Raw genomic sequence first — 26577 nt, 5'->3', positions numbered from 1 at the left:
TGCCAGCCCTCCATCTTCACATGTGGGGTTCTTCTCACAGTGCTCTGACATTAGCTATGATCAGATGACATGGTTGCTACGCTGACCACAGGGCCTTTTGTTCCCTGCACTGAAGTGTGAGAGACCATTGCCTAAACCATGACACTATCCACTGGCCTGGGCTTCCCAGAGTAGAACTCCGTGGAAGCAGCACCCAAGTTTCAAACAAAGAACACCCATGTGTGAGTGGAGGGCTCAGTGTGAGACTTGCTGGGGCCCTCTGCACAGGGTTTGGATGCTGCTGTAGTGGCGAAGGGTCCACAGGCACATCAGGTGCCCATGGAATCTGTTTTATTGCTTTGCAAACTGATAGCCTCTTCTGGGTAAACCTTTCCTGGGGCTACCAAATGAATTAATTCTCTTAAGTGCAAAATGTGTGAATTCTACATCAGACTAACTCTACCATGTTCTCACCATTCTGTGAAAAGCACAGTCTGATGAATGCCACCAGCAGAATAGTATGAACTGAGCTGAATGGTAAGTTCATTATAGCACCATCCTGCCCTGGCTTTGGATGTATAAACTTCTATTCTTAATTCACAGGAACTTTTCCACCTAGGCTTCATCTATATAAAATAAATTTGTATCACCTGAGATTATTTATGATCTCACTAGTTGTTATTTATGATCTCGATAGTTGTTACTTATTTATTATCTCACTAATCAAACAGGAATTTTGTGTGTGACAAGCTCAAATCTAGGACTAGCCAAAGATCCTACCAACTGAGCTATATTCCCAGTCCCCCTAAATTTGTTTTATACATACCTACTATTCCTTCAGGTCATTCTATGCAATGACATTTCTTAGGATTATTCTATGTATCTGACATGTTCTGTCTTTGCTATAACTGTATTAAATTACTTTAACTCCATAATTCCATAGGTTTGTCTCACTGAATAGGGGCACAGCCAAAGATCACCATAAGCTTAGTGGGCAAACAACCATAGCTGTCCAGTCATCCACCACGGAGTGTGGGACTGTCCACACTCAGGCCAAGTTTGTGGTTGGTTGCAAAGATTTGTTAATTATATTTATGAATACACTGTGTGAGCCTATGTCCACCATGTGCATGCAGTGCCCATGGAGGTCAGAAGAGGGCACTCAGTTCCCTGGAAGTGGAGTTACATGCAGTTGTGAACTGCCTGACATGGATCCTGGGAACCAAACCAGTGTCCCCTGCAAGAGCAGCATGAGTTAGTAACTTCTGAGCCATCTTTTCTAGCCTCTAAGGCCCGTTTTCGAAAACAACAACAAAATATCCACACCATTTTGGAGCTGGTAACCCGTGGCTTAAAGTACCTGCACGTGTCACAATGTCACTGAAGTCCTCCCACCAGGTTTGATATCACACATGGCTGCTTAAGGCTGCAGGAAAATGAATTCTTTATTTTGGACTGTGCAACTGTGAAAAAGGATACATGTTTCAATGTTGGCCCCAACAATATAGCCAGTTACATCAAAGTTGATCCGAATAAACTTGCCCTGAAAAGAGAGAGAACTGGAGATAAATAAGGATACAGAGGACCTGAGCACTATAGCAACAAGACAATATACCCGCCTTAAAAACACAGAAAAACCTCATCAATGTAAAAAAAAAAAAAAAAAAAAAAAGCAGCAGTAGGATAGACCACTGTCCTAGACTGTGACACAGGACGAGGAGCTGGAGAGAAGGATCAGTGGCTAAAAGCCTTTACTGCTTGGAGAGCCTGAGTTTGGTCCCCAAGAACCCACACCAGGCTCACAACCAGCTCTAACCGCAGTTTCAGGGAGCTGGGCCTAGCACCCTCCTCTAGCTTCCACAGGCCCCCTTGCACAGGGCACTGATAGAGACACATACACATAAATGGAAAAAAAATTCATAAAAGGTGGGAAAGAAGCAAATGAGAACTTGAAAGCTTTTCTGAGTAGTCTGAGGCAGGAGGGATCTCAGAGGAACACCACAGCTAGACTTGGACTGTTTGGTCTGACATTTTAAATAGTAGAGATGGTTTCGCAAGAGAATAGAAATCCATTAAAAAGTGGAGAGTGAGGGAACTTGAATAGCCACAATTATGAAAGGTAGCAAAGCAGAATAATTTCTCCTAAAATGCTAAATGGTTTTATAAACACTAAGCAACTTGACCCCCTTATATGCCCTTGGGAGAGAGAGGGCGGGGGTATGGCTCAGTGACAGAATGCTGGCCTAGCAAGCACAAACTGAGTTTATTCCCCACCATTCTTGCCACAGACAGAAACATTTGGAGAAAGAGAAAGCAGTGGTTGTTTCATAATTCTGATAGTTATTATTACACTGAGTACCCAAACTAGCAAAGAAGAATGAAAACAAGAAAGGTGAGATTGAGATAAACCTGATTGTAGCTTTATTGTATTTCTAAGAGATAAAAACCAAATCAAGTACTTCCTAAGACAGGAGCAGGAGCAGTGATTGAGAGGGGCTTATTCTACAGCTGGTAAGAAGCTCTGACATGGGTGAAGATAAACTAATATCCATCAGTGGTCTTACAGGCCCTCTTCTGAGGGAGCTGCTTCTAAACACTGGGGGAGATGGAAAGGACTTTGATTAGTTGCCATATGAATCACATACATACAGGTGTCTTTGGCATCTGTGAACCTTACCAGATACATTTACATACAAGAGCATACAAGACAAAACTTCTGGTTTTTCCAATTGTGTTCCTCGAAGTTAAAAGTGGCTTACAAAAGACATCGCTAGTCTTCTTTCACACCTTCTTACATATTGAGAAATAGGGTGGTGCTAGTTGGAATGAGAATGGCGGCCACAGGCTAAGATATTTGAATGCTTGGTCCCTAGACAGTGGACTGTTTAGGAAGGATTAGGAGGTGTGACCTTGTTGGAGGAGGGGTGTCACTGGGGTGGGCTTTGAAAAGTTAACTTTCAGTTCAGATCAAATGTGAGCTCCCAGCTACTGCTCCTGTCTGCCTGCCACCTCACTCACCATTTGACTGTCATGGACTAACCTTCTGAAACTGTAAGAAAGCTCTCAACTAAACGCTTTCTTCTATTCACTGCCTTGGTCATGGTGTTTCCTCACAGTAACAGAACAGTAATTAAGACATAAGCCAACTTAAAGACGATGCATTAGTTACCATAGTTAGTCTCTCAGGCAATCCCATTATTCTTTTTATTATTATTTGTGTGTTTATGTGTGTGCTTACTACATGGGTTTATGTATGCAAGAGGCTAGAGAAGCCAGTAGAAGCTGTCAGATCCTCAGAAACTGGAGTTGCAGGTTATAAGCCACCTGACATGGGTGCTAGGAACCAAACTCAGATCCTCTGAAGAACACTAAGTGCTCTTAATCACTGGACTATCTTTCCAGGCCCCAATCCCATTATTCTTATAATTTTAAACTTCAGGGGTGGGGTGCTGGGGCTCGAACTCAGGGTCTTAAACATGCTAAGCAAGCATGCTATCAACTCTGCTACATCCCAAACTGTTATTTTAATCTTTTTAGCATAGTTGGTAACACTTATAAATAATGAGCCAATTCCTTGGATGATGCAACAGCACAATGTTTCAACACAGAATAAAAATCAGATCACTAATATTCCATCTGTTTCTAAGTCCTTAGAAAACGGCTCAGTGGATCCATGTGGTAATTACAAGACAGTGCATTTTATTCCATTTTAAAGATAAGTTTATTTTGTCTTTGTTCCTGGGAAGAACCTCCCCTCCCCTGCAAGAAAGAATAAAGTTAAATCATTACTCCATATGGATAGTTAACTGTTCAAAAAAAACTCAGAAACTAAAATTGGGTCCTGATGTTATAAAAGTGGGTAAAAATTCTCCATAAATTTTAAACAGCTGTTCCATCCATACATTAGCTCACTGAGTTAATTAAGAACTGCTATTTTAAGAGACAGTAGTCAAAAAACAATGCTCATATTCCAAGACCACAACACATTGCCAGAACTGCCCAAGCAAATAGTTCTCAAGCTTCTGGTTTAAACATCGCAGGAAGGTTCATCAAAGTCATTGGTGTCACCCAATTCCTACTGAAGAAAACAGCCCACCTACAAAATTCCTTATATCCAATAGTGCAAACTTGCAGCTTATACCAACATGTCTAACATCTTTACTGAGTGTGTAACAGCACACTGCTTAACTAAAAATAGAACTACTGCATGATTCAGCTGCACCAGGCCTGGGTACATACCCAAAGAAAACCAAGTCAGCACACAACGAACATCTTCACACCCTGCTTATCATGGCGGTATCCACAAGGTTGGGACACAGGGTCAGCCTGGGTGTCTGTCAAAGACGTATGTGTAGATGTGTACATACAGTGGAGTTACATGCAATGCTAATCTGTGACTGGATGTTCTAAAATAATTTAGCTCAATGTGGCTGCCCACTTGGGTAAACACTGATGTTCCCAGTATGCAGCATTCCAGTCCCCTCCCTCATCAGTTCCCTAGCTCAGCCTTCTTTTCCTAACTGGGTCCACAGTCACTCCAGTCATTACAATGTGGGCCACAGAATGATACTTGGAGTAAATATAAAGAAGTAAGCAGAGTCACAAGACAGACTCCAGCGAGGCAAGGATGCAAGAGTGAAGGAAGGAGGGGGACCAGGGCATCCCATCCTTTATGCTTTCTCTATATCCCTCTCAACAGGAACCAGTATTTCTGAAATCAGCACATGCTAAAAGTCAAAGCTCTAGAATTGGTTCTATCTCAAAAACTAAAACAACAATTTTGTGAAGGTGAAAAACTACCTGCTCTTAAACCAAATGGCATTTCTGTGCAGACTCTCAACAATGTGATAAAGTGAAATTTCAAAACTCAACATTTGACTGAATTGAATATCCTGGCAAATTAGGTGAAAAGCAGGCCAGAGGATGTGCCATAATTCCTGGTGAGGCTGCCAAGAACTTGGGTGGATAAGAGATGACATTTGTCTTTGGGGACAAAAGGGGGACAGAATCTGTAAGTTAAAAGCATCCACCTTAAAACACACACACATTCCAAATGAACATTTCTACTGAAACATAAATCCAGACTAAACTGAGAAACAAGTCCTAGTTTTATGTGGGTCCTTTATCTCTTTATCTCTTAAATATTATGTGAAGAAATTCATGCTAAATATACCCTTTCCATGAAGTTGCGATTATGGTACTTGGAATGGTCAACTAGAATCTCACTAATAAACAAACAAACAAACGAACAAGGAAAAGGCCACAAATAAGACCATCCACTGTATGGTAGTATTCACAGCTACACTCGGCATTGGGTGACATTCACAGCTGCCCTTGGCTGCACTTGGCCTGTTGGAATTGCCTGTTCAGAGTATTCAAACCAGAAACCTGGAACTCTGTCTCCATGAGAAACATCTTCCCCCTAGCTTAAGGCCTACACATGGGGCCTTCCAAATGCTGGGCAATAATGCTGAACTAACCCCAGTTGTTAGGAATTTCATTTTAACAGGACAACGCTATAAAGAAAATTTAATTATCTTATTTAGTTAATATTTGTTCTGAACTGACAAGCTTTTCTAGGAAATTTTCTGGAGTGGCTATAAAAGCATCTGGAGTAATTAAGTCTAATGAATTATTAGTTAGCAGCTACTACAGGGGAAGGCAGGTTCGTTTTACACTCTGTAATTATTTTCCCCTTCCTAGTTTGGCACCTAACTGGATTATATATGAGCCATGTTTTACTTTAAACACTTGAGCATGGGTCGTGATGTATATGCACTATATTTTAAATTCCATTCTGCAGGCAGCCGTTTTCCTTAAACAAAAGAAAGGTCATCTGAGGAGGAGTGGCTAGGGTTTAATCCAAAAGCCAGATGGCCACCTCAAATGTTTCAATTATCCTAATCTCCAAACCACTCCAGAAGCTTTGCTGTTACTAAAATGAGTCTGCATGTGAACTAAGTGGCCTGCTACTTAACGTAATGGAGATGAGAAACTACCCGGATAACACGAGTTGTGTAAGGAGTTAAGGACTGACCTGACTAAAAATGCGCTCTCTACCTACGCATGAATAAGATGTCAAGACTCCAGTCAGCTCAGAAGGCCTGGTGCTTGGAGCTCCCCAGAAGGCTGGGCTCTGAAAGGGTGAGTGAGCATGCCATGGCTTATCTGGGATGCTGGTTTTATGTCACAGACTGTACCTCATCTCTGAAACCGTCACATGAGCAGCAGCTGATCTTTCAGGGACAGCTTGGGTCAGAGGATTAGGGGTTTTTAATGTCTGTATTACAAGTAAGGTGTAAACCTGTGGCTTCATTTCATTATAATCCAAGAATCAAATCAGAGGGAGACTCCCATGCCTTCGCCTTGCTCTAACTACTGGAGGCTAATTATTTGCCAGAGGGCACAGCAGAGCCACGAATTGTTGAACTGGCTCAGGTTGGTTTAACAGTGGAACACAATTAATCAAGAAATAAAGCACTCGTGCAAATGGCTTTCCGAGAGCTGTCTGCGGCTTCAAACAACCATGTTGAGCTCAAGTCCTGCTTCAAAGTTTCATTATGAGAAAGCCATTGTCTATAAATGGCCTCCATCTGGAAGGCATTTCACTTCTCATAAACAGTGCTGGACTAACTGTGGATGATTGTTTTCATACGGGTAGTGCCCTCCCGAAGAATCCCTTAACACGAACCACATGCTAGCATCTTTAGAAGAAAGATAGTCAGTCTTCAGGAAATTAGCTGGCTATATCAGATCAAAGAAATGGAACCAAATGGCTCCTAAAGCTCTCGGAGTTTATAGTTTCAAATATTTTCACCTCACACACGTGGCTTGTAAACATTGACTGCATGAAATCTTACTGTACACACAACTCATCTTTTAACATCACATCACTTTCTGGATGATACCCATCCTAACCCAAGGCCTGTCCTGTTCTTGGAGCCAAATGCCTCCCACACAGCCCCAACCCACACTCCTAAAACAGGAGCGTGCACATTCTTAGGGGGTATAGCAGAGTGAGCAGACTACACAACATGGCATGTCACCGAGAATATTAATGTTTAAATGAAAACGAAGGTGAGTTGTATGGGGCAGGACTCTAGTTTGCCCAATGAGACATTCCCCAGGTCTAGAGTGTAACTGGCATTGAGTGGCGTTTAATTAAATGAATCCTAGAAACATTTCTCCTTACACTATGAGGCACAGTGCTGGAACCAAGTAGACAGTGGGGAACAAGGCAGACAAGATCACATTCTCATGGGAGGGATGACAATCACAGTAACTGGCTACTGATTGTGGTGAGAAGACCGAGTGTAATCACTGACTGCCGTGAGTTGTGAGGGAGCTATGCAGGATGCAAACACAACAACAGACAACTTCTCAGATGGCGTTCAGACAGCTAGGAGCTGGGAGAAACGTGCGCAGACCTCAAACACACTCGAGGTTTAACCACCTGGATTCACTACCAGCTGGGCCATGGGCCAAGAGAAAAGGTCTGAATTCCTAGGTATTCTGACTTCCCAGGCTTTGCTGTTTTTATTTTGCTTTAAGCTGAAGCAGCTGTTTGATTCAATTTACCAAAGTAAGACATAATGGAACAAGTTCCGAAAGAAAAATTTTCATTTAGAGTATATTAAATCTTAGAGATCTAGAAGACATTCATAGAGACACCAATTGAACAGCAAAATTGCTTGTCAAAGAATAATTAATAATTAATTGAACTTCACAATAAACCAATAAGCAAGATTTAAAATTGAGTCATGATCACTGGTTACTTTCAAGTCTCCAGAGAACCAAAGTCAACACCCATGGAGGAATACGGAAAGGATATCTTAACTGAACAGTATGCAATCAGTGAAACTATTTACATTTTTATTTTTTTATGAAACAACTAAAATCAGATACCTGTTTTAGTGTTGTGTAGCTAACACCTTATGATACTAGCAGCAAGCTACTAAACCATTCCTAAGAAACTGGAAACAAATGAACAAAGAAATCCCTGATACTGTACAAAAACGTGAACAACTGGGAAAGACCTTTGCTTTTTGGCTCAAAGACAGTTACCTCTAAAAATATTGCCTTAATCACTCAGGCAGAAACCTGCAGCAGGGACTGAAGCAGAGGCCATGGAGGACTGTTGTTTACTGGCTTGTTCAGCTTGCTTTCGTATACACACCAAGCCCACCTTCCAAGGGATGACACCACTCACAGTGGGCTGGGCCCTCCCACATCAATCATTAATCAAGAAAATGCCTGTGCACATGTCCACAGGGCAATCTAAGAGGAGCAATTCCTTGTCCCTCTACCCAGGTGACACTAGTTTGTGTCAAATTGACACCCTCGTGGTACACTTTATAAATAAACTCCAGGGCTGTTAGTTTGGTTTGACCTATAATTTGAGTGTACCATCAAGAGTAGAATTTTTCAACTTCAGCATAACTGACATTTGGGGCCAGGAAGTTCTACTGTGGGAACTGTCCTGTGTATTACAGGATGCTTATCAGCATCTCTGACCTCTACCCAACAGGTTCTACCAACAGCACACTGATACTCTCCCCAATAGCTGAATGTCTCCTGGGGAGACCTCAACTACAAATCAGCAAGAGAAATGCCAAGGCTTATTGGGGAATATTATTTTACAGTGTGTTACTTTTGTTTATGTTGCATTTGTTTAACTCTGTGAAGCTGTGTTACTGTGTCTGTCTAAAACACCTGATGGTTTTTGGTGGTGTTTGGTGGCTGAACGGCCAATGGTGAGGCAGGAGAGAGAAATAGGAGGGTCTGGCAGGCAAACAGGATAAATATGAGAAAAAATCTGGAAATGAGAGAAAAGGAGGACTTCAGGGGCCAGCCATCCAGCAACAGTCAGACACGGAGTAAAAAGGAAAGGTATACAGGAATAGAGAAAGGTAAAAGCCCCGAGTCAAAGACAGATGGGATAATTTAAGAAAAGCTGGCAAGAAACAAGCCATACTAAGGCCAGGCATTCATAACCACCAACAGTGGTATCCCTACCCCCTGTTAAAGTACTAACCCCAATACACTGGGATGTGACTATATGGAGGAGAGGGTCTTTAAAATGGAAATTAAGCAAAATGGCTCTAACTAAATAGGGTAGGTGTCCTCAGAAGGAGAGAGAGAGAAACAGAGGGAGCTAGAGGGATAAAATAGCCATCTGTCTGTAAGACAAGGAGAGAGGGCTTATAGAAAACCAAACCTGCTGATGTCTTGATTTCAAACTTCCAGCCTTCAGAAAAACACATCTCTACTGTCTAACTCACAGAGCTAGAGACCCATGTTTACTAGGCTAGGCCTCTGTGACAGCTCTTCCACTAGTCAGGAAAACCACACCACCAAAAACTGTACACCCAACCCACTACTTTACAATTTTCAAAAGCATGTAACAATAATACTATGTTCTCCAAAATTTTCATTAAGGTTTTGATTTTAATGAAAAAAATAATGATTAGAATTAAAATGTCTCTTACCCTGGCATTTTGACTTCACCAATATTTCAGGAGGGAAAAGGAAAAGGTCAAATTTGAATAACTTAGAAAAAAATTGAGCATTAAAGTTTCTTAGATAATAGAAAAATCCTCCCCTAGTCAAGCTGAGGGGAAAGAAAAGCTATCAAGGAATTATAGTTGAATAGTTAAAACAAGCTATGGCCCAGGCTTTTGGGTGCTTACTGGCTTGTTCCTCATGGCTTACTCAGCCTGCTTTCTTAATAGAACCTAGGTCTACCACCTGGGGGGGGGGTGCACCACCTACAATGGGCTGGGTCCTCCCCCATCAATACTAATTAAGAAAAAACCCTACAGATTTGATTTGCCAACGGAGGCATTTTCTTATTTGAGGCTCCGTCTCTCAGATGACTATATGTGAAGCTGACATAGAACTAGCCAGCACACCAGTATCTATGCCAATCCCCTAACAGAGGGGCTGGCAGAGGTAAACAAAGAGTTCTTACACAATACAACTACAATTACTTTCATATATGGCTACTAGAAGTATTACTATCTATTAATTAGCCTTTCTTAAAATCTGAAAAAAGAAAAATCAATTCATTTGCTCAAGTCATAGTAGACATTGCATGAGAAACGTGAGGAAGTCCAAGTTTATCTGGGCTTTTCAACTTACAAAGCGAGATGAGTTGTCATTTTTCACAGTCTTCGCATTTCCAAATGATTCCAGAATTGGATTTGCTTGTAAAAGCTGCCGTTCAAGTTCCCCCTAGAAGACATCACACATACACATAGACATACACACACACAAATAAAAACAGATGTATGTTAATCTTGTGTCTTTACTTCAATCCTTCGTATGAAAAATAAAATACAAAACCACCCTCTTCCTGGCACTTTCATCCTGCTGCCATCAGTGACCTCCACTGGTTCCTTGTTCCTGGTTTTGATAATGAGTTCTGCTGAAAGAAAAAAAAACCCAGCATCTAGAGGGGATCACAGGAGAAGAAATTGTACTGTTGGACGGGTAATTTAAACTAGGCACAAAATAAAACTTCGGTATTGATGTCCATGAAATGAAATTGAGTGTAACACTCCGCTTAAGAACACATTACTACTGCTGTTAATTTTTATTCTGCTTCGTGCAAAGGATTTAAGGGAACTGACTGAATAATCTCCACTGTGTTGGTGTGCATTTCCATCCTCCTAAGTGCTTCCATTTCATCGCCATGGTGGAGATGGGACAACAGTCAGAAGTTGGCACTCACTTCACTAGTAAGTAGACCACTTGTCATAATGCACACTTTAGCCAATCTTTATAGGCAAATTAGGCTATAAAACAGATTTCACAAATGAGAGGTGTAGGTTCATGAAATCCAACAACAATCTACAAGAGAAAGCATGTCCTCAGGCCTGGCCAAGAAAAACACTACAAAGTGATGTTGTGTTTCTGCAATGTAATTTCAGAATTATCTTTTATGACCTAAATAAATCTGCCGTTGCCCCCCCCCCAACACAAATCTTATCCCTATACTTTAAATTGCCCACAATATTCTAGGTCTAAAGAAAATAAATAAATAGAAGCCCCCAGCAAATGTGATTCTCTAAGCAAAAAAGATGAACTATAAAGAGCCTCACGTAGAACTTTGAATTAGTGGTCATCAAGTGATGCATGATACACGCCACTATCAAATCTCAAAACAGGAACAAATGCATGCTGTGGTATGACTTCACTACTCATGGATCTGGGGCATCAACAAGGCCAACTGAAGACCTCATGGTTTCAGCATCCTCCTAGTTGGGACTCTGTGATGTGATGCAGTTTGAAGGGCAGGGCAGTGTTTCCAAGGCACCCACAAACATTCAGACATGCTTCTGATGTCTATCTGGACTACCCAGACTCTCACAGGCCTTCGCCACAGTCTACCTCTGTGTTCAGCTGAACGCAGTCAAGGCCTGGTCCTGTCTTGTATTCATTGCCTAGGATCACTACACTTTCTGGGCAGTGAATCTTACAGTTTATCAGTTTATAAACACTTAGATTGTTTTTTATGTAAATCTATGTGTATTATATGCTAAATTTTTCTTTCTTTTTTTCTTTTGAGATAGGGTTTCAATATGTAGCCCTGGCTGTTCTTGAACTTACTATATAGAACAGGCTGGCCTCCAATTCACAGGGAGCCATCTGCCTCAGGCTCCTGATTGCTGGGACGTGTTACCACTCCTGGTCACTACATTTTCTTAAAGATGGTTGAAATCCTGAACTAATTTTGATTACTGAGAGCTATTATGTCTTATGTCGGGTATGGGCTGGGGATATAGCTCAGAGGTAGAATGCTTGCCTGGCATGTGTCAGTTCATGGGTTCAATCCCTAACACTGCAGAAAGGTGAGGAGAGTGTCTGTTACCATTCTGTGAGCCATCACTTCCATCAGCACCTTTGTGACTGAGATCTTGTAATGTTATGCACATTGACTTTGTACCAGTTATCTGAACCTCCAAAGGCCCCTCTCCCCTTTGCAATTCAATTCATTTTGTGGCATTAGAATGCAGAAGTTATCAAGGAAGTTGACGATCTGGTAAGTGAAGTACCTTCTGAGAGACAGAGATCTGAAATACAGATTCTTTAAAATCATGTACCATCAAAAAAAAAAAAATCATGTACCATCCTGCCAAGTCATAATTAAAAGACCGAGAAACATGTATCTCATTCCTGGTTTCATGGTCCTAAGTATGGCAACAGGGTTTCTTTGGGTCACATATCTCTCACCAATTCCTTCCCCTCATGTCAGTATCAGGTCAAAATGACACAAGTTTGAGAATTGGATAGCAAGTCCTAAAACATTCTAGTAGTGCCTGGGAGGGGGTGTTGGGTGAGCCAAAGGCAACTCTATGATCTGTGCTGAGGTCCCCAAAGTCTGTGTCACTGCTGTTGGCTTTCTCCTAACACTGAGACATCAATGAGATCGATTAAAGATCTTATACAAAGCTAATATAAAACTACTACCACAGGCAGTAAATGTTACTTCTATCTCTAAAAACTGCCAGGGAACAATGACTATTTATATCGCCACTAGAACTAGGCAAGCACTCACCTTTGCTTCTATTCTATATAATATCAATAAACGCTCCTACAAATTAATGTTCCTACAAATTAATAAATTCAAATTACTAAAGTCAGTTACAAAATTCTAAGTATTTAGTTATATATTGTTTAAGGTTTATCAAACATGGTGAAAACTATATTCTTGTATTTATTCTATACTATACAACACACTATTGGTAGAAGATGACTTTGAAATGCTTAAATATATTCTTTCAAAACTCCAGGTCGGCCAACAAGTGTCAGGGGATGTGGTGGTTTGAAAGAGAATGGCCCCTAAAGGGAGTGGCACTGTTAGGAAGTGTGGCCTTGTTGGGGGAAGTGCGTCACTGTGGGGTTGGATTTTGAGGTCTTTTTCTCAAGCTCCACTCAGTGTGACAGTCAGCTGATTTGCTGTTGCCTGCAACAGTCAGCTCCACCCCACATCTGCCTGCATGGCGCCCTGCTCCCCACTCATGATGATAATTAACTAAGCCCCTGAAACTGTTAGGCGAGCCCCCCTCAGTTAAATGCTTTCTTTATAAGAGTTGCCGTAGTCATTGTTTCTCTTCATAGCAATAAAAACCCAAACTAAGACGTGGGGCAAGTATCTGCTGTACTTTGCAGGGCCAAGCACAAGTGCTCTAGGCCACCAGGAGGGTGAAGGCAGGAGGCCTCAACCACAAATGGAAATCAGATTCCAATTTCAAACAGCAAGCTCTAGTTTCCCTGTCTGTTATGTCACATTTGCCTTGGTTCAAGGCAGTTTAGGCCACCAAGGAAGGGCATAGTCATCTGAAGATGCTGAAAGGCAGGTACATTGGCTTGAAGGCACATTCTTACTGGATGGTGAAGTTTTAAAAATTTTCCAAATCTATTCTGAAATGTCTCATACTGGAGCCACAATGGCCACGTAAAACCTCTGAGCGACCTACCAGGAGAGAATCCTTGATGGTACTGTGCTTGCAGCTGCCTGGTGGGTGGTACTGAGGGCGTAAAGCTAAATATAACTTTAAATTATGTTATAAAACATATCTAAAAGTTCACAGATAAATCTTTGCTTGAAGTTTACTTTTGTAACTTGAATTTTGAAAACCACTGTTTCTTTTATTTACTCATATTTTCAAGAAAAACAAAGACTGGCTGAACCACTTGGGTGGTTATACTAGAGGGCAGAAGTCACATTGCCAAGTGTGGATGAGGACACAAGAAACAAACAATCATGTTTGCTTTCCTGTTTTCACCTGATCCAACAATTCTAGGTGTGTGCTCAAGAGCAATGAAACAGTGTTCTACAAAACAAGTACCTAAATGTTCAAAAATGGCCTAAACTGGAAGCAACCCAAACATCTGTCAACTGCTGAGCGGACAAATAAAATGGGGCATATTTAATACAACAGGATGTTATTAGGCTATAAAAAGAATGCTCTGCTTCTAATGATGCAAGATAGGCTGAACCTTAAAAACATTACGCTAAGTGAAAGAAGTCAGAAAACAATTCTCATTCATATACAATGTCTAGAATAGGCACATAACCTGGAAACAGGAAGTGGATTGGTGGTTGCCAGCGCAGGGAGAAATGGGAGGAGACTGCTAGTAGACAGAGGGGTTTCTTGAGAGAGATGAAATGAAAATGTCCTACACTTATGATGAGGCTGAATTGTGTAACCATGAATATATAAAAGCACAGAGTTGTGGGTGTAAATGAGCAAACTGTATAGTATGAATTATATTGCAATATTTGGTCAATAAGGTTCAATGTAAATTCAGAAACCAATAAAATAAAGGAGAGAGTGAGAGAAGAAAATGAAACTAAAAAAAAAAAAAATAGCGACTTTGCAAGGTACAGTCAGCCCTCTGCAGGCTCAGCACCCATAAATTCAACTAAAATATTCGGAGTTGGGGGTAGCATCTGTACCAGACATACAGGCTCCCCCTTATCACTGTAACAACTATTTACACAGAACATATATTGTAATGGGCATTGTAAATACTTTAGTGTGACTTAAAGATTACACAAGAGGATTGCACGGACTCGATTTTTTATATGGTACCTGAGCAATGAGGATTTTGGCACATGCAGAGGGTAAGGAGTGGGGCCTGGAGCCAGTCCCACTCAGGTTCCAAGGGACTACTGCATAAGCTCATGTTTGTCTGGGGTTGGAGAACAACTGGGAAGCAATTCTTGCACATTTCTAAAGGCATCACATAGCCACTATGACTTGACTAGGGTAGCAATGAATGTGGAAAGGCATCCCTGGGCCTTGTGCACACAGCCAACACATGCAGAGACGTGCAACTCAGCAGGGACAGTGCAGCCCAAAGCAGCAGCCTCCTTGTTGGGGAGAGTTTGCTTCCAGGGATGGACTGGAACCCCTGAGATATGCAAGTGTGGCATGCTTCTCACATACAACTGGGATGCACTGTACTTTACAATGACATCGAAACAAAATGCAAATGACAATGGAACCTGGAAAATCTAAATAGTTATCTTGCTTATTGAACACTACCTTATTTGTGCTCTGGGTACTGATTAAAAGGTCAGAGTGTGCACCTTGGATGCACGGAGAAGAGCTGGTTTCTTTCCCATGTTGTCCTCCTCCAAATACCAAAGAAGCCTTTACATATCCCATTGCATGACTCATTCATTAACCCTCCTAAACTATACTGCTGACCTGGATTTCATTAGTCACAAAAGACCACCACAGACCTATAGATAAACAGAGCTCCAGTGATGGACATTTCTCACCTTACATGCTAAGAAAGACCCTTGAGAAGTCTCAGCATCTGTGACACTTTCTCTGGGTATGTAGGTATGTATGGTCTTTTTTATATGTATTAGTAGATCAACTGGATGACTTAACATCACTGCTTCTTGCTTTAAATTAATGTCGCCATCATACTTGTGTAAGTCACAAACCTAAGTCTTCCTGTGCCAAGGTGAGGATCAGGTCCAAAGCCATGTCCTGCTCTCCAGGGACTCCGGCTCAGTTCTTTCCCTGCTCTCCTGGAAAGCAGGAAGTCTGGCTCTGGTTTGTGCTTTGTCCAATGCTGGGATGCTAGGGCTAAAAGGCAGGCAGCAGATAACTCCTCCACTACTTGCCCAGCACACACACACACACATTCTAGTTTATTGAGAATATTAAATACAGCAAGACAAGCCTTTGGGCTAAAACATACCCAGGCATAAATTATAAATGCCATAAAAACTTATTAGAAATTTAGTTGCCCCAAAGGTACAACTTTCAAGGTTGTGTCCCCAATTTAAAATTTAAATACAGCATCAAACAAAGTTTTCATGTGTTTGCTAAACAGTAAGATAGTTTTACTTAATATGACAGATGAAATCATCTTAAGCTTAAAGACTTCATAAACATGCATTTCGATGTCATGATAAAAAGGGAAAATATTCAGATTATCTAGAACACAAATCTAAAGCACAAGTGCATGCTGCTTTTCGTGAAAGACTAAGACTCTAGCAATAAGATTTTCAACGTTAAATCTCGTTTCAGAAGAGATTCCGCTCAGAACCAAGAGTGCTACATGTTTCTAGGAGAGGCTCGCTCTAAAGACAGCAATCAGGGCAGGCACTCAAGACCGAGAAGCAGAAGGAAAATCACTTGCCTGGGATTTCACTGGCTTAGGCGATTCCTGCTGCTCATTACAAACAGACAAGCAGACGTTAGCACAAGGCACCAAGCCAGCGTGCAGTGGGAGCTGGTTTGGCTGGCACGCGAAAGCTTACCAACTACCACAGCATCTCAAAACATGAGAGGTTCACCGACACCCATATTCTGTGTTTTCATCTTTTCTACCATCCACTGATTCCACAGACCACCCCCCTCCCCCAAACCTCTAGAGCTGTTATATAGGCAGCAGCCGCAGGCTACTCTGCAATCCAGAAAGGACTACCAAAATCATTTACAAACACTCATTTGGTGGGAATAAGAAACCTTCATAGGCACTGCTCATTAATTTGTAACCATTCTCACCAATCTCTGCCAGAGGTTGGGCCTCAAGCCACCGTCACAATTCCCGTTTGCTTTGTGAGAAAGCCTAGTTAATTTCCTTGTACTGTGCCTGGCTCCTCCTTCATGGAAGGAAAAGCAGGGCTGCTGGGTGTGTGGCCAGGGAGCTGCTAGCCAGAGCAGTGTAGGGAGTAGATGTGGCTTTCTTGGTTTGCATCTGATATTATAAAAAAATGAAATGCAGACAAAAGGCAACAGAGCAAAGACTTACAGGAATATTATGGTCCTTTCTTCCTTTGTGTGAAGAAGCAACATGGGCAAGGTACTGAATGACTTTCTTTGTGTTTTCGGTCTTCCCGGCACCCGATTCACCCCTAAAAGAAACAACATCAGCTACTTTAAAAAGAGAGCTGAGCACACGTGTACTCAGGGACACTCAAATTCTCGCCTCTCTGCCCAGAATAGTTCAGATCTCCAGAAAGTAAGCAATGGTTTACTCTTTAAATAATCGTGTAGCTGATTATATAAAACATTATGTAAAATATACCTTTATATATTACATAATCAAGATTATACATAAATATGTTTGAATGATAACAAGACATTTAATCTCTAAAATTTAAACTCAGTTCGCCTGCACTCAAGTGCAGCCTCGAAGTGCTTGCCACTAACTCACCCAGCAGATGCTGACTGCTCTACTCCCTCAGAATTGTGCCTCAACTGTACTAACACCTCAAGTTTCCAGCAGGCTTACTGGTTGCCCTGCCTCCCCAGCTCTTAACCTCAGCCTCAGGAGGGCTGAGCAAAGGGATCTTTACTGACCAGCTGTAGGGACTGTGCTCCGCACTGCAACTCTGAAAAATGGAGGCAAAGGATCTGCTGCCTCCTACTTCCAAAATCTGATGATCCCAGACACAAGCCACTTGCTGCCTGTGATGCTCATCTTGGGTGTCAACTTGACTGAATACAAAACTAAACCCAAGCAGCTTGAGTCCACTTTGCAGGGGATTTTCTTTATCAGATCATTTGAGGTGGGAGACCAACCCTAATCTGGATCATCTACAGTCAGCAGACACACCCAAAATCTGGCTTCACCTTCACATAAAAGGACATGGACAGAAGCTTTTTGCCTTTTGTCCACCTGCCATTACTCTCACTGACAAGTTCACCTATCCTGCTGCTAAAGCTTCCCTTCATTGGTGTTAAAACCTGCTTCTTCAGGATTCTAGCACATACTGAAGACCAGTTGAGACATCCAGCCTACTGGAGTGAACAACTACCGGATTCTTGGCCTTCTCATCAGGAGACAGTCATTGTTGGGCTAGTCAGACTACAGCCTGTAAATCACTCTAATAAGTCCCCCCCCCACCTCTTCCTCTCCCACAATCGAGCACCCCTGACTAATACACTGACCACACCTCTACGTCTCCTAGTAGTTTCTGAGTCTTAGGTACTCAAAGTACCAAACTTTCAATAAGGTTTCTGCCCACTTTAGAAAGCCTGCTGTTGTAATTTAAAAAGCGGCAAGAGAGAGAAAGATGCCAAGTGACAGAGCTCCCATGGAAGGGTTTTTTATTAGGGGGAAGGAAATGGGAAAAGGGGAGGGGAGGTGGGAGAACGACCTTTGAGGACAGGAGCAGCAAAGAGAAAAGGGGGGGCAGAGAGACAAGGGGAGAGAGAGAGAAAGAGATGGGAGGTGGGCAGGGACCTTTTAAAAGGTAACTTTGTAGTGAATGTGCACAGGAGGTGCTCTTAGTGGCTGCAGCTAAGGATGTATCCTGTCAGAACCCCAAGGGCAGGCCAGTACAGATGCCTGAATACTTAACACCTGCATTTAAGAACATTACATCCTTTAAATTCTCATTTTTATGTAATTAGCATTATTAAATCTATCTGTATTTTCCTCTAGACCTTTGATAAGTTTCAGATTTTACAGCTGAATCTTGACTCAACCTGAAAAAAATTATAGTTTGAGATAATATAATCACCCCCCACAGGCGGCTTGGCTCACATCCCTGTATCAGGAGTCTCCAGCAATCTGAGTTGTAATCTCCCCCCTTGCCTACTTGTTTCTCACACATATTGTCTAGTGGTGGTCTGCAACACGATGCAGGGATTTTTGAAATACAATTAGCAACCATTAGCACCATTCTTTGGAAAACAAAAAGAAAAATATTCTCTGAAGTCTGTTTCACAGATACACATCAAATAATTTTGCTCCACCTTCCCGAAACCCAGCTGCTCACCCCATTCAAAGCAGCAGTACTTCTGAGAGAGAAAGCATCAACACAACACAACTTTTAAGGAAAACAGTGGTTTTTATCTCTCAGGTAATTCTTTCATTCAAAATAAGCAAAGAGGAGGTTTATTTGCCTTCCACAGCCGGGACCAAGCCTAGCAGATTCAGCCCAGTCACTGCTGTTGAGTAAGTGAATGTATGCAGGCCCTGCTCGCTTGTTTCAGTGTTCCTGTCATTGACATCCTTCTATCGACATATTAACCATCTGGCTACTACTGGTTGTAAGGACGTTTTATGCCTTTATTTAGCCATTCACAATACTTCTGTGGGTCAGTCATTCTTCTCAGGACAAGAAATAGCAGCTGTGAATAGTCATGTCCCTGTGAAACTCAAGTTTAGGGGGAGGGAAACAAGCAAACAAGGAAAAGAATTAGCACAAACCATGATGAATTTCCTGAAGGAAGTAAGACAGACACTGAAAGGAGAGGTTTGAGGAAAAGCCTTCTTCAGGGAGACACCTTCTCCAAGACAAGTATGAACTAGCAGAAGGGAAAACCAGAGAGCATTCGGACAGACAGAAAGGCACATGCAAAGGCACCAAGAAGAGAAGAACTCGCTGTGTTCTGGGACCTGCTGGTTAAAGGCGAAGGCAGAAAAAGGCAGCCTGTGCAGTTCAAGTAGACTCAGGACATGCCACAACCCCTGGGAGTTCATGGCATATTATTTGGATTTTACTCAAGCACAATTTCTCCTTTCTTTTAAAGATTTCTTATTTATTTATTTATTTATTTATTTATTTATTTATTTGTAGGGGAAGCTGTAGCCAGTCCCTAAGAAGGCATGGCTACAGCTTCCCCTACATTTATTTATTTATTTATTTGTTTATTTATTTATTGAGACCAGGCATTGGTGGCACATGCCTTTAATCCCAGCACTCAGGAGGCAGAGGCAGGTGGATCTCTATGAATTCGAGGCCAGCCTGATCTACAGAACGAGTTTCAGGACAGCCTCTAAAGCAATACCAGGAAATCCTGTCTTCAAAAACCAACCCCCCCCCCCAAAAAAAACAAACAAACAAAAAAAGGTTTTTTCTTAAACTTTATGTGTATGTGAGTTTTGCTTGCATGTATATTTGTATACCATGTGAATTCAGTGCCCACGAAGGCAGAAAGGGGTGCTGGGTACCCTGGAACTAGAGTTACAGATGGTTGCTAGCCACCATGTGGGTGCTGAGAATCGAACCCAGGTCCTCTAGAAAAGTGGTTCTCAACCTGTGGGGCGTGACCCCTTTGAGGGGATTGAACATCACATACCCTGCATCACATTTCATAACAGTAGCAAAATGACAGTTGTGAAGTAGCAATGAAAATAATGTTAGGGTTGGGGTCACGACAACATGAGCAACTGTATTAAAAGGTGGCAGCGTTAGGAAGGCTGAGAACCACTGCACTGGAAGAGCAGTGGTGCTCTGAACTGCTGAGCTATCTCCCCAGCCTCTTAAGTATAATTTCTTAATAGCCATAAAACAATTTACTCTTTTTGTTGTTAACTTTATTCAAAATAGTGTTTCAATGTTAATCTTTATATTGGCTGTTGATTGCAAGCAGGTAATATTCTTATGCTCAAGAAATAATCCTTTCATTTAGCCTGACAATGACTTGTCTTGAAATTGTGATTGCTACTGCTCAGCTTCGTCTGCCTCTGTAGTTGCCCAGCCCTCTCTGCTTACTGTGTCCCCAAAGCCTTTGTTCCCTGTCACAATTATGCAGCTGTACTTCAACAATGGTTTATGAATTCTGCAGAAATGCACATATTGCCAGATCTAATGGAGCGCTCCTATAGGAAATGCTGCTTCTTGGGCCAAAAAGATGGCTCAGGAGGTAAAAAGCTAGCAAGGCAAGTGTAAGGACCTGAGTTTGAAATCTCAGAACTTGTCAGTAATTCCAGTATCCCTGCAGTTAGATGGGAAGCAGAGATAGGAAAACTTCAGTTCTTGGGCAAGTTAACCTAGTGCATGCACAGAATCACAAGCAAAGAGTCAAGGACTGACACCTGAGGCTGTGCAGATGCATGTGCCTGTGCAAGTGCATATATACAGACACAAAGGAAAAAGTGAAGAAAACCTACTGCTTCAAAGACAAGTATTCCAAAACCTCACCGGCCAGTTCCTAGGAGTAGAGATGATGACTCCTCGATTCTCCATCATAATAGTAGCTCCCATTATGTAAAGTGATTGAAGAAAAAATAGTCACTAAAGCACTTTGTCAGTAAGGGGTAACATTACTTGTATTGTCTATTCATGTTGACTGATTTAAACACTAGGTAGCTTGAATACCTACACTAAGTTGCTCTATGAATTTATAGTATTGATGATGTGCTTAAGACTGTGAACTATGGAATAAATCTGACCTGCCCGGATTAGTCTCCCCTTTACCATCAGAGTTCAGATACTGAGTGTCCCTCGAAGGCCCACATGTTGAAGGCTTGGTTTCTGGCTGTTAGGGATGAGATTTAGTGAAAGAAAGTTAAGTCACAGAGGTCACATCCTTGAAAGGGATGTTGGAATCCAGTACCTGCTTGTCTCAGGTTGCCACCACATGCACCGTCAACAGGCTCCAACAATGGAGCCAACCAAGCAGGGGCTGAAGCCATGAGCCCAGATAAGCCTTTCCCCTTTACAGATGGATTTATCTCTGTTGTTAAATAGTAAGAGAGAGACTAGAAACACCATTCCTGCCTCCCGTGCTCTAGGTGAGTTACTTGCTCCTCAGAGACTTAGTGTATAAATTAAAATGACAAAAAGTTATTTCATGCAACTGAAATAACATGTAAGCATTTAGAACTGTGCCTGGCAGTGGTGTGAATGGTGATGATTATGATGATGACAATGCAGCTATATTAACAGGAAGTAACAAACAACAAAAAGATTTATGTTGACATGAGAGATTATAGAGAAATTAGAACACAATTTTGGGAAAAACAAAAAATGAGACACAGTGGGAAATGACATATCTCAATAGACAGAAGGTGAAGAGATAACAACCTAAATGACAGGAGGAGGAGGGCTGGAGACATGGCTCATGGGTAAGACCACTGGCTGCTCTTCCACAGACTCTGATGCCATCTTTAGGTCATGGGCACTAGGCACACAAGTGGTGCATAGACACACATATAAAACAAGAAAATTAAAATGTAAAACTATTGGGAAAAAGTAAAGGGAAAGAGAGCCAAACAGAAAGTCCAGTGGACTTCTGCAGAAATGAGAAGAACCTTGTTAGAGTGGGTGAACAATAGACCAAGACCTCAGACAGGATGCAGCAAAGAGGCTCTGGCTTCATTTCCACTAAGAAATAAAGTGTAATGCAGCTTCAGCCTCGAAGTGGTGTCAGGTGTCACAGCCCACAGTGAGGGAAGGAAGGTCATCTGCACTGTGCACCCCATTGCTGCACAGGGTGTGTGAGTTGGAGTACAAACATGAAGCCTGGTCCAGATGCCCCATCTGATGAAGTGCACTGGACACTATCTACCAGGAGTTTTAAACCTATTTTCACAATTTCTAGCAGTCTAGAGCCTTTGTTAGATCTTCAAAGGGATGCACAATCTGAAACAAAAACCCAATAAAAAATAAAAATAAAAGCAGATGACTAACACATGGCTACTCTGGGTTCTTCTTTGAATCCCTTCTGGACCCCAATTCTGCCAAACAAAAAGTCCTTTCTTGTTTTTAATTCTCTGGATTTGTGTTGCATCAAAAGCATCTCTGGCCTGAAGTCCCTGCTTTCAATAATCTCTTTTTGGAAATCACCACATACCTCCTACAATGACCAGTACCTGGACACAGTTCTTTCTGAGGAGCACAGGCTCCTCACTTGCCCCTGAAAGAAGACTAAAATTTTGTCTGTCTCCTTTACGTTTGATCAGTCACCTGCTTGCCTGGACAAGAAAACCACTAGAGTGTAGCTGTCTACAAATGTGATCCCTCTATCATCTCACCCCTTTCCCACTAAGGCTGAAGGTGCCAAGAGAAAAGCAACTGAGGCATCTCCCTGTCAGCTTTTACAAATTTCTGTTTCAGGCGCTCTAAAAGATGCCCCAAGCCTCCAGAAAAACCTGCATTCACCTTGTTTTCCAGGACTGTCGGAGCCTTGCAGATTTATTACCACATGAGACCATGCCCAAACAGTTGTCCAAAGGAACCAGACTGCCCCCTTCAAGCCTTAGGACTTCCTCAAACCACCTTGCAGACCCAGAACTAAGATAGCCATCAACTACACCACTGATCACACCTGCTTCATTGCATGCCTCTGCCCAGGCTCAGTTCCTTCTCTATTTAAATCTAACCCACACACCTAGAAATGGGCTGGGGCAGGAAGTCAATAGACCTCTTAACTCTTCCCTCTGCTTTTCTCCATTGTTCATCTCTTTGACAGGCACTCTGACATGGGCAGGCAAGCTTAATCAGCTGGAACTCTGGGAGTCAGGACTTTTTATTATTATTATTATTTTGCCTTAAAACTCTAGCTACAGTGACCTCTTTTCTAGATTGAATATGTAGGTAATATATTAATAAATGGTCTCTTATAATTTCAAAATTAACATTGATTTTTTTTATTCATGTACTCCTCCAACATTTACTGAACACACAACATAGGCAAACAAGTTTTCTATACTTTTAAACTTTAGTCTAAAAGTAATAATCTGTGTTTGATACCCATAGTTTTCCAGTTTCCTGTTATTTTCAGGTTATATTTTCTATTTCTATAAACAATATCCTTCCTTTTCTCTAAAATTTAAACCACTATTTAATTAAGACAACTTATATTTTAAAATCTTTAAAGCATTATAGCTACCAATGAAAAACTGTCAAATATACAAACACTACTCCTTTAGAAGGTAGCTTACTAGCAGGAGACTTTATGATGGAGACTGAGGTCCCCTTCCACCACATTAACACTGGCTCCACATAACACTTTATGGGTCTTAAAGTGCCGTGCTGGGGACAATAGGTAAAGATGTTAGCTTAATTTCCTTGCCTAGAACATTTTTCCCCAGCTCCCCCAATTCCCCAGACAAGGTCTCTCTCTATGCTGCCCCAGTTGTCCTGGAACTTGCTATGCAGACCAGGCTGGCCTTGAACTCACAGAGATCACCTGCCTCTGATTCCAGAGTGGTAGGATTAAAAGTGTATGCCACCACATCCCACTATTTTCCCCCAACTTAAAAACAAAATTAACAAATACCAGCATGGTCTATGTGACGATGGGTATCAAAACTAGAGCTACCATGTGAGCTACATCCTCAGCTCATGCTTAATCAGTTCTATCCATTTGTTTATCTTGAAACTTCAAGGCAACAACTAACTGTCCTCAATATAGGACTCAACTCTGGATATTTGTATATGGTAGGCAGCTGCTTTACAAAAACCAACACAAAACCATAAACATCACATCTTGACTGCAGGCAGTCATTACACTATACTAAAATATATTTAAAAAGAAAAGAAGGGTTGGAGAGATGGCTCAGAGGTTAAGAGCACTAACTACTTTTCCAGAGGTCCTGAGTTCAATTCCCAGCAACCACATGGTGACTCACAACCATCTGTAATAGAATCTGATGCCCTCTTCTGGCCTGTATACATACAGAGCATTCATATACATATAATATAAATACAATAAGATCTTAAAAGAAAGAAAGAGAGAGGGAAAGAAAGAAAGAGAGAGGGAAAGAAAGAAAGAAAGAAAGAAAGGAAAGAAAATTGGGTTGATGGATCAGCTTGTCTAAACTTAGAGTCATAAAGTGTCAGTGTTCTCTAAAAAGGGTATCTGCTTTATCAACCTCAATTCTAATGCCACGGGGAGTCAACATGAGCGTTACACTTTTCCCTCCCAGTTCAGCAGTGGAATCTGAACATCAAAGATGTGGCTCTCTTTAAAGACACCTGGGGTGTCCCCACAATGACCAGCAGTGGGTCTGCGAGTGTGGGCTGCAGGCTCACACTACTAAGTCAGTCTTCAGAGCTCACCCTGGTTAATGGGCAGAAGAGGTTCAGGGTATAAGTTTGAAGTTCAGTCTTTGTAGGAAATGCAAATAAGAAACTAAATGACTACAAAGGTAAAGCTTAAAGATAAAAGATCAAACTATGTGCATACTCTTTCTATGTTTTTGTTTTCCTTTTATACGTGTGTTTGCTTGCACGTATGCCTGTCTGTGCACCACGTGCCTGATGCCCTCAGAACCTGAAGAGGGCTGCAAACCAGCTGCCATGTGGAAGCTGAGAATCAAACCCAAGTCTCTAGAAGAGCGGCCAGAGCTCTTCTGAGCTAGCTCTCCAGCCCCATGTACATTCTGACTTACATAAACAAAACCCACATTGCTTCTATTTTTGATTTGTGCTACTATGTAAACAGGTACTTAGTATAAAATAATTACTAAATAATGAACACAAAACAACTTCCTCATCAAGGTGACTAGTTATTTGCATATAGAAAACTTTAACTTGGTTATGGTCCAATGTAAGGCAGATGTGAACACACTCTTGGAATACTTTACTTGGATTTTCAAAAGTACCAAGGAACATAAGACTATTAAACCTGGGATACAATGTTTCACATTTTCATATTTTTGGTTCACAATGTTACTTTATAATATAAATATGAAAGGTTTTTTTCATTTTGTTTTGTTTTTGTTTTTTTCCTAAGACAGGGTTTCTCTGTGTAGCCCTGGCTGTCCTGGAACTAGCTTTGTAGACCAGGCTGGCCTTGAACTCACGGGATATCCACCTGCCTCTGCCTCCCCAGTGCTAGGATTAAAGGTATGTGCCACCACCACTGAGCAATATAAAAGTTATTAAATTTCACAAATTATGGTGTCTAAAAACAAAAACGAACAAAAGGCAAGGATGAAAAAGACCAGGGAGAACACTTGCTAGGACAGGGAAGGCCCTTTCTGGGATGACAGGCCTGTCTTCTGTATCCTGACAGAGCTTGAGCGTCTACAAATGACTCAGCATAAACTACTCTTGACTATGTGAACCCCATTATATGGATTTTGCTCCCAAAGAAAGGATGAAAACATTAGACAGTAAGTAATACTATCTAGGGCCTCACCATCCCTGGGGAGGAGTTGGAGGGTGTGTTGAGGGGGTTGGTGGGGAACATGGGAGGATGGGAGGGCAAGGGAATAGGGGGGGTGGATATGTAAATATGAGTAGTAATTAAAGAATAATAAAAAATGCTATCTATATAGCAAAATATCTAGGGATAAATTATGGATGTGTTAAACTGGACTTGAAAAGCACTAAATGAAGGGAACCCTGCTTACTAAACAAGAGAAAACTACTTTAAACCCCATAGCTAAACAACTGGAGGCACCAAAATAAACACCCCTCAACTTTGGCAGAGCCTCTGTTCATGTGCATTCACCCTTGAGTCTCTCTTGGGAAAAGCTGTGGTAATCTTCCCAGCTTCCCAGCTGAAGGCCTAACCTCCTCCACACCATTACAGTTAAGGTTAGAATCTGATCTGTCAGGGGGCTGGAGAGCTGACTCAGCGGCTAAGAACACTGACTGCTCTTCCAGAGAACCCAGGTGCAATTCCCTGCACCCACATGGCAGCTACAGCTGTCTATAACTCCATCTCCAGGAGATCCAACACCCTCTCTTACAGACGTACATTCAGGCAAATCAATCAGATATACATTCAACCAAATCAAGCAAAAAAGTTAAAGGGGGGTGGTGTATGGCCTTTCAGACAGCTCCTGCAGGAAAGGCATCTGTTTTTGGTTTCTACTGCTGTGCTAATACACTGACCAAACTACTTGGTGAGCAGAGGGCTTATTTCATCTTAA

General features: G+C 41.7%; 1 protein-coding gene across 2 annotated transcripts in view; it reads right to left on the bottom strand.

The window, feature by feature from the left end:
• Myh10 (myosin heavy chain 10) overlaps positions 1–26577 on the bottom strand; it is a 127863-nt gene that overhangs the window by 58200 nt on the left and 43086 nt on the right. For both annotated transcript variants that reach the window (XM_027427091.2, XM_027427092.2), the window contains exons 5-7: positions 16765–16867; positions 10120–10212; positions 1459–1522 (exon numbers count right to left, since the gene is read on the bottom strand). In XM_027427091.2, the coding sequence (XP_027282892.1) occupies positions 1459–1522; positions 10120–10212; positions 16765–16867 (260 nt within the window). The remainder of the gene's footprint in view (positions 1–1458; positions 1523–10119; positions 10213–16764; positions 16868–26577) is intronic.

The sequence above is a fragment of the Cricetulus griseus genome, chromosome 7, assembly GCF_003668045.3.
Source record: "Cricetulus griseus strain 17A/GY chromosome 7, alternate assembly CriGri-PICRH-1.0, whole genome shotgun sequence".
NCBI classification, from domain to species: domain Eukaryota; kingdom Metazoa; phylum Chordata; class Mammalia; order Rodentia; family Cricetidae; genus Cricetulus; species Cricetulus griseus.
Note: the sequence above shows the minus strand (reverse complement) of the source record. Positions and strands in the feature narration are given on the sequence as shown.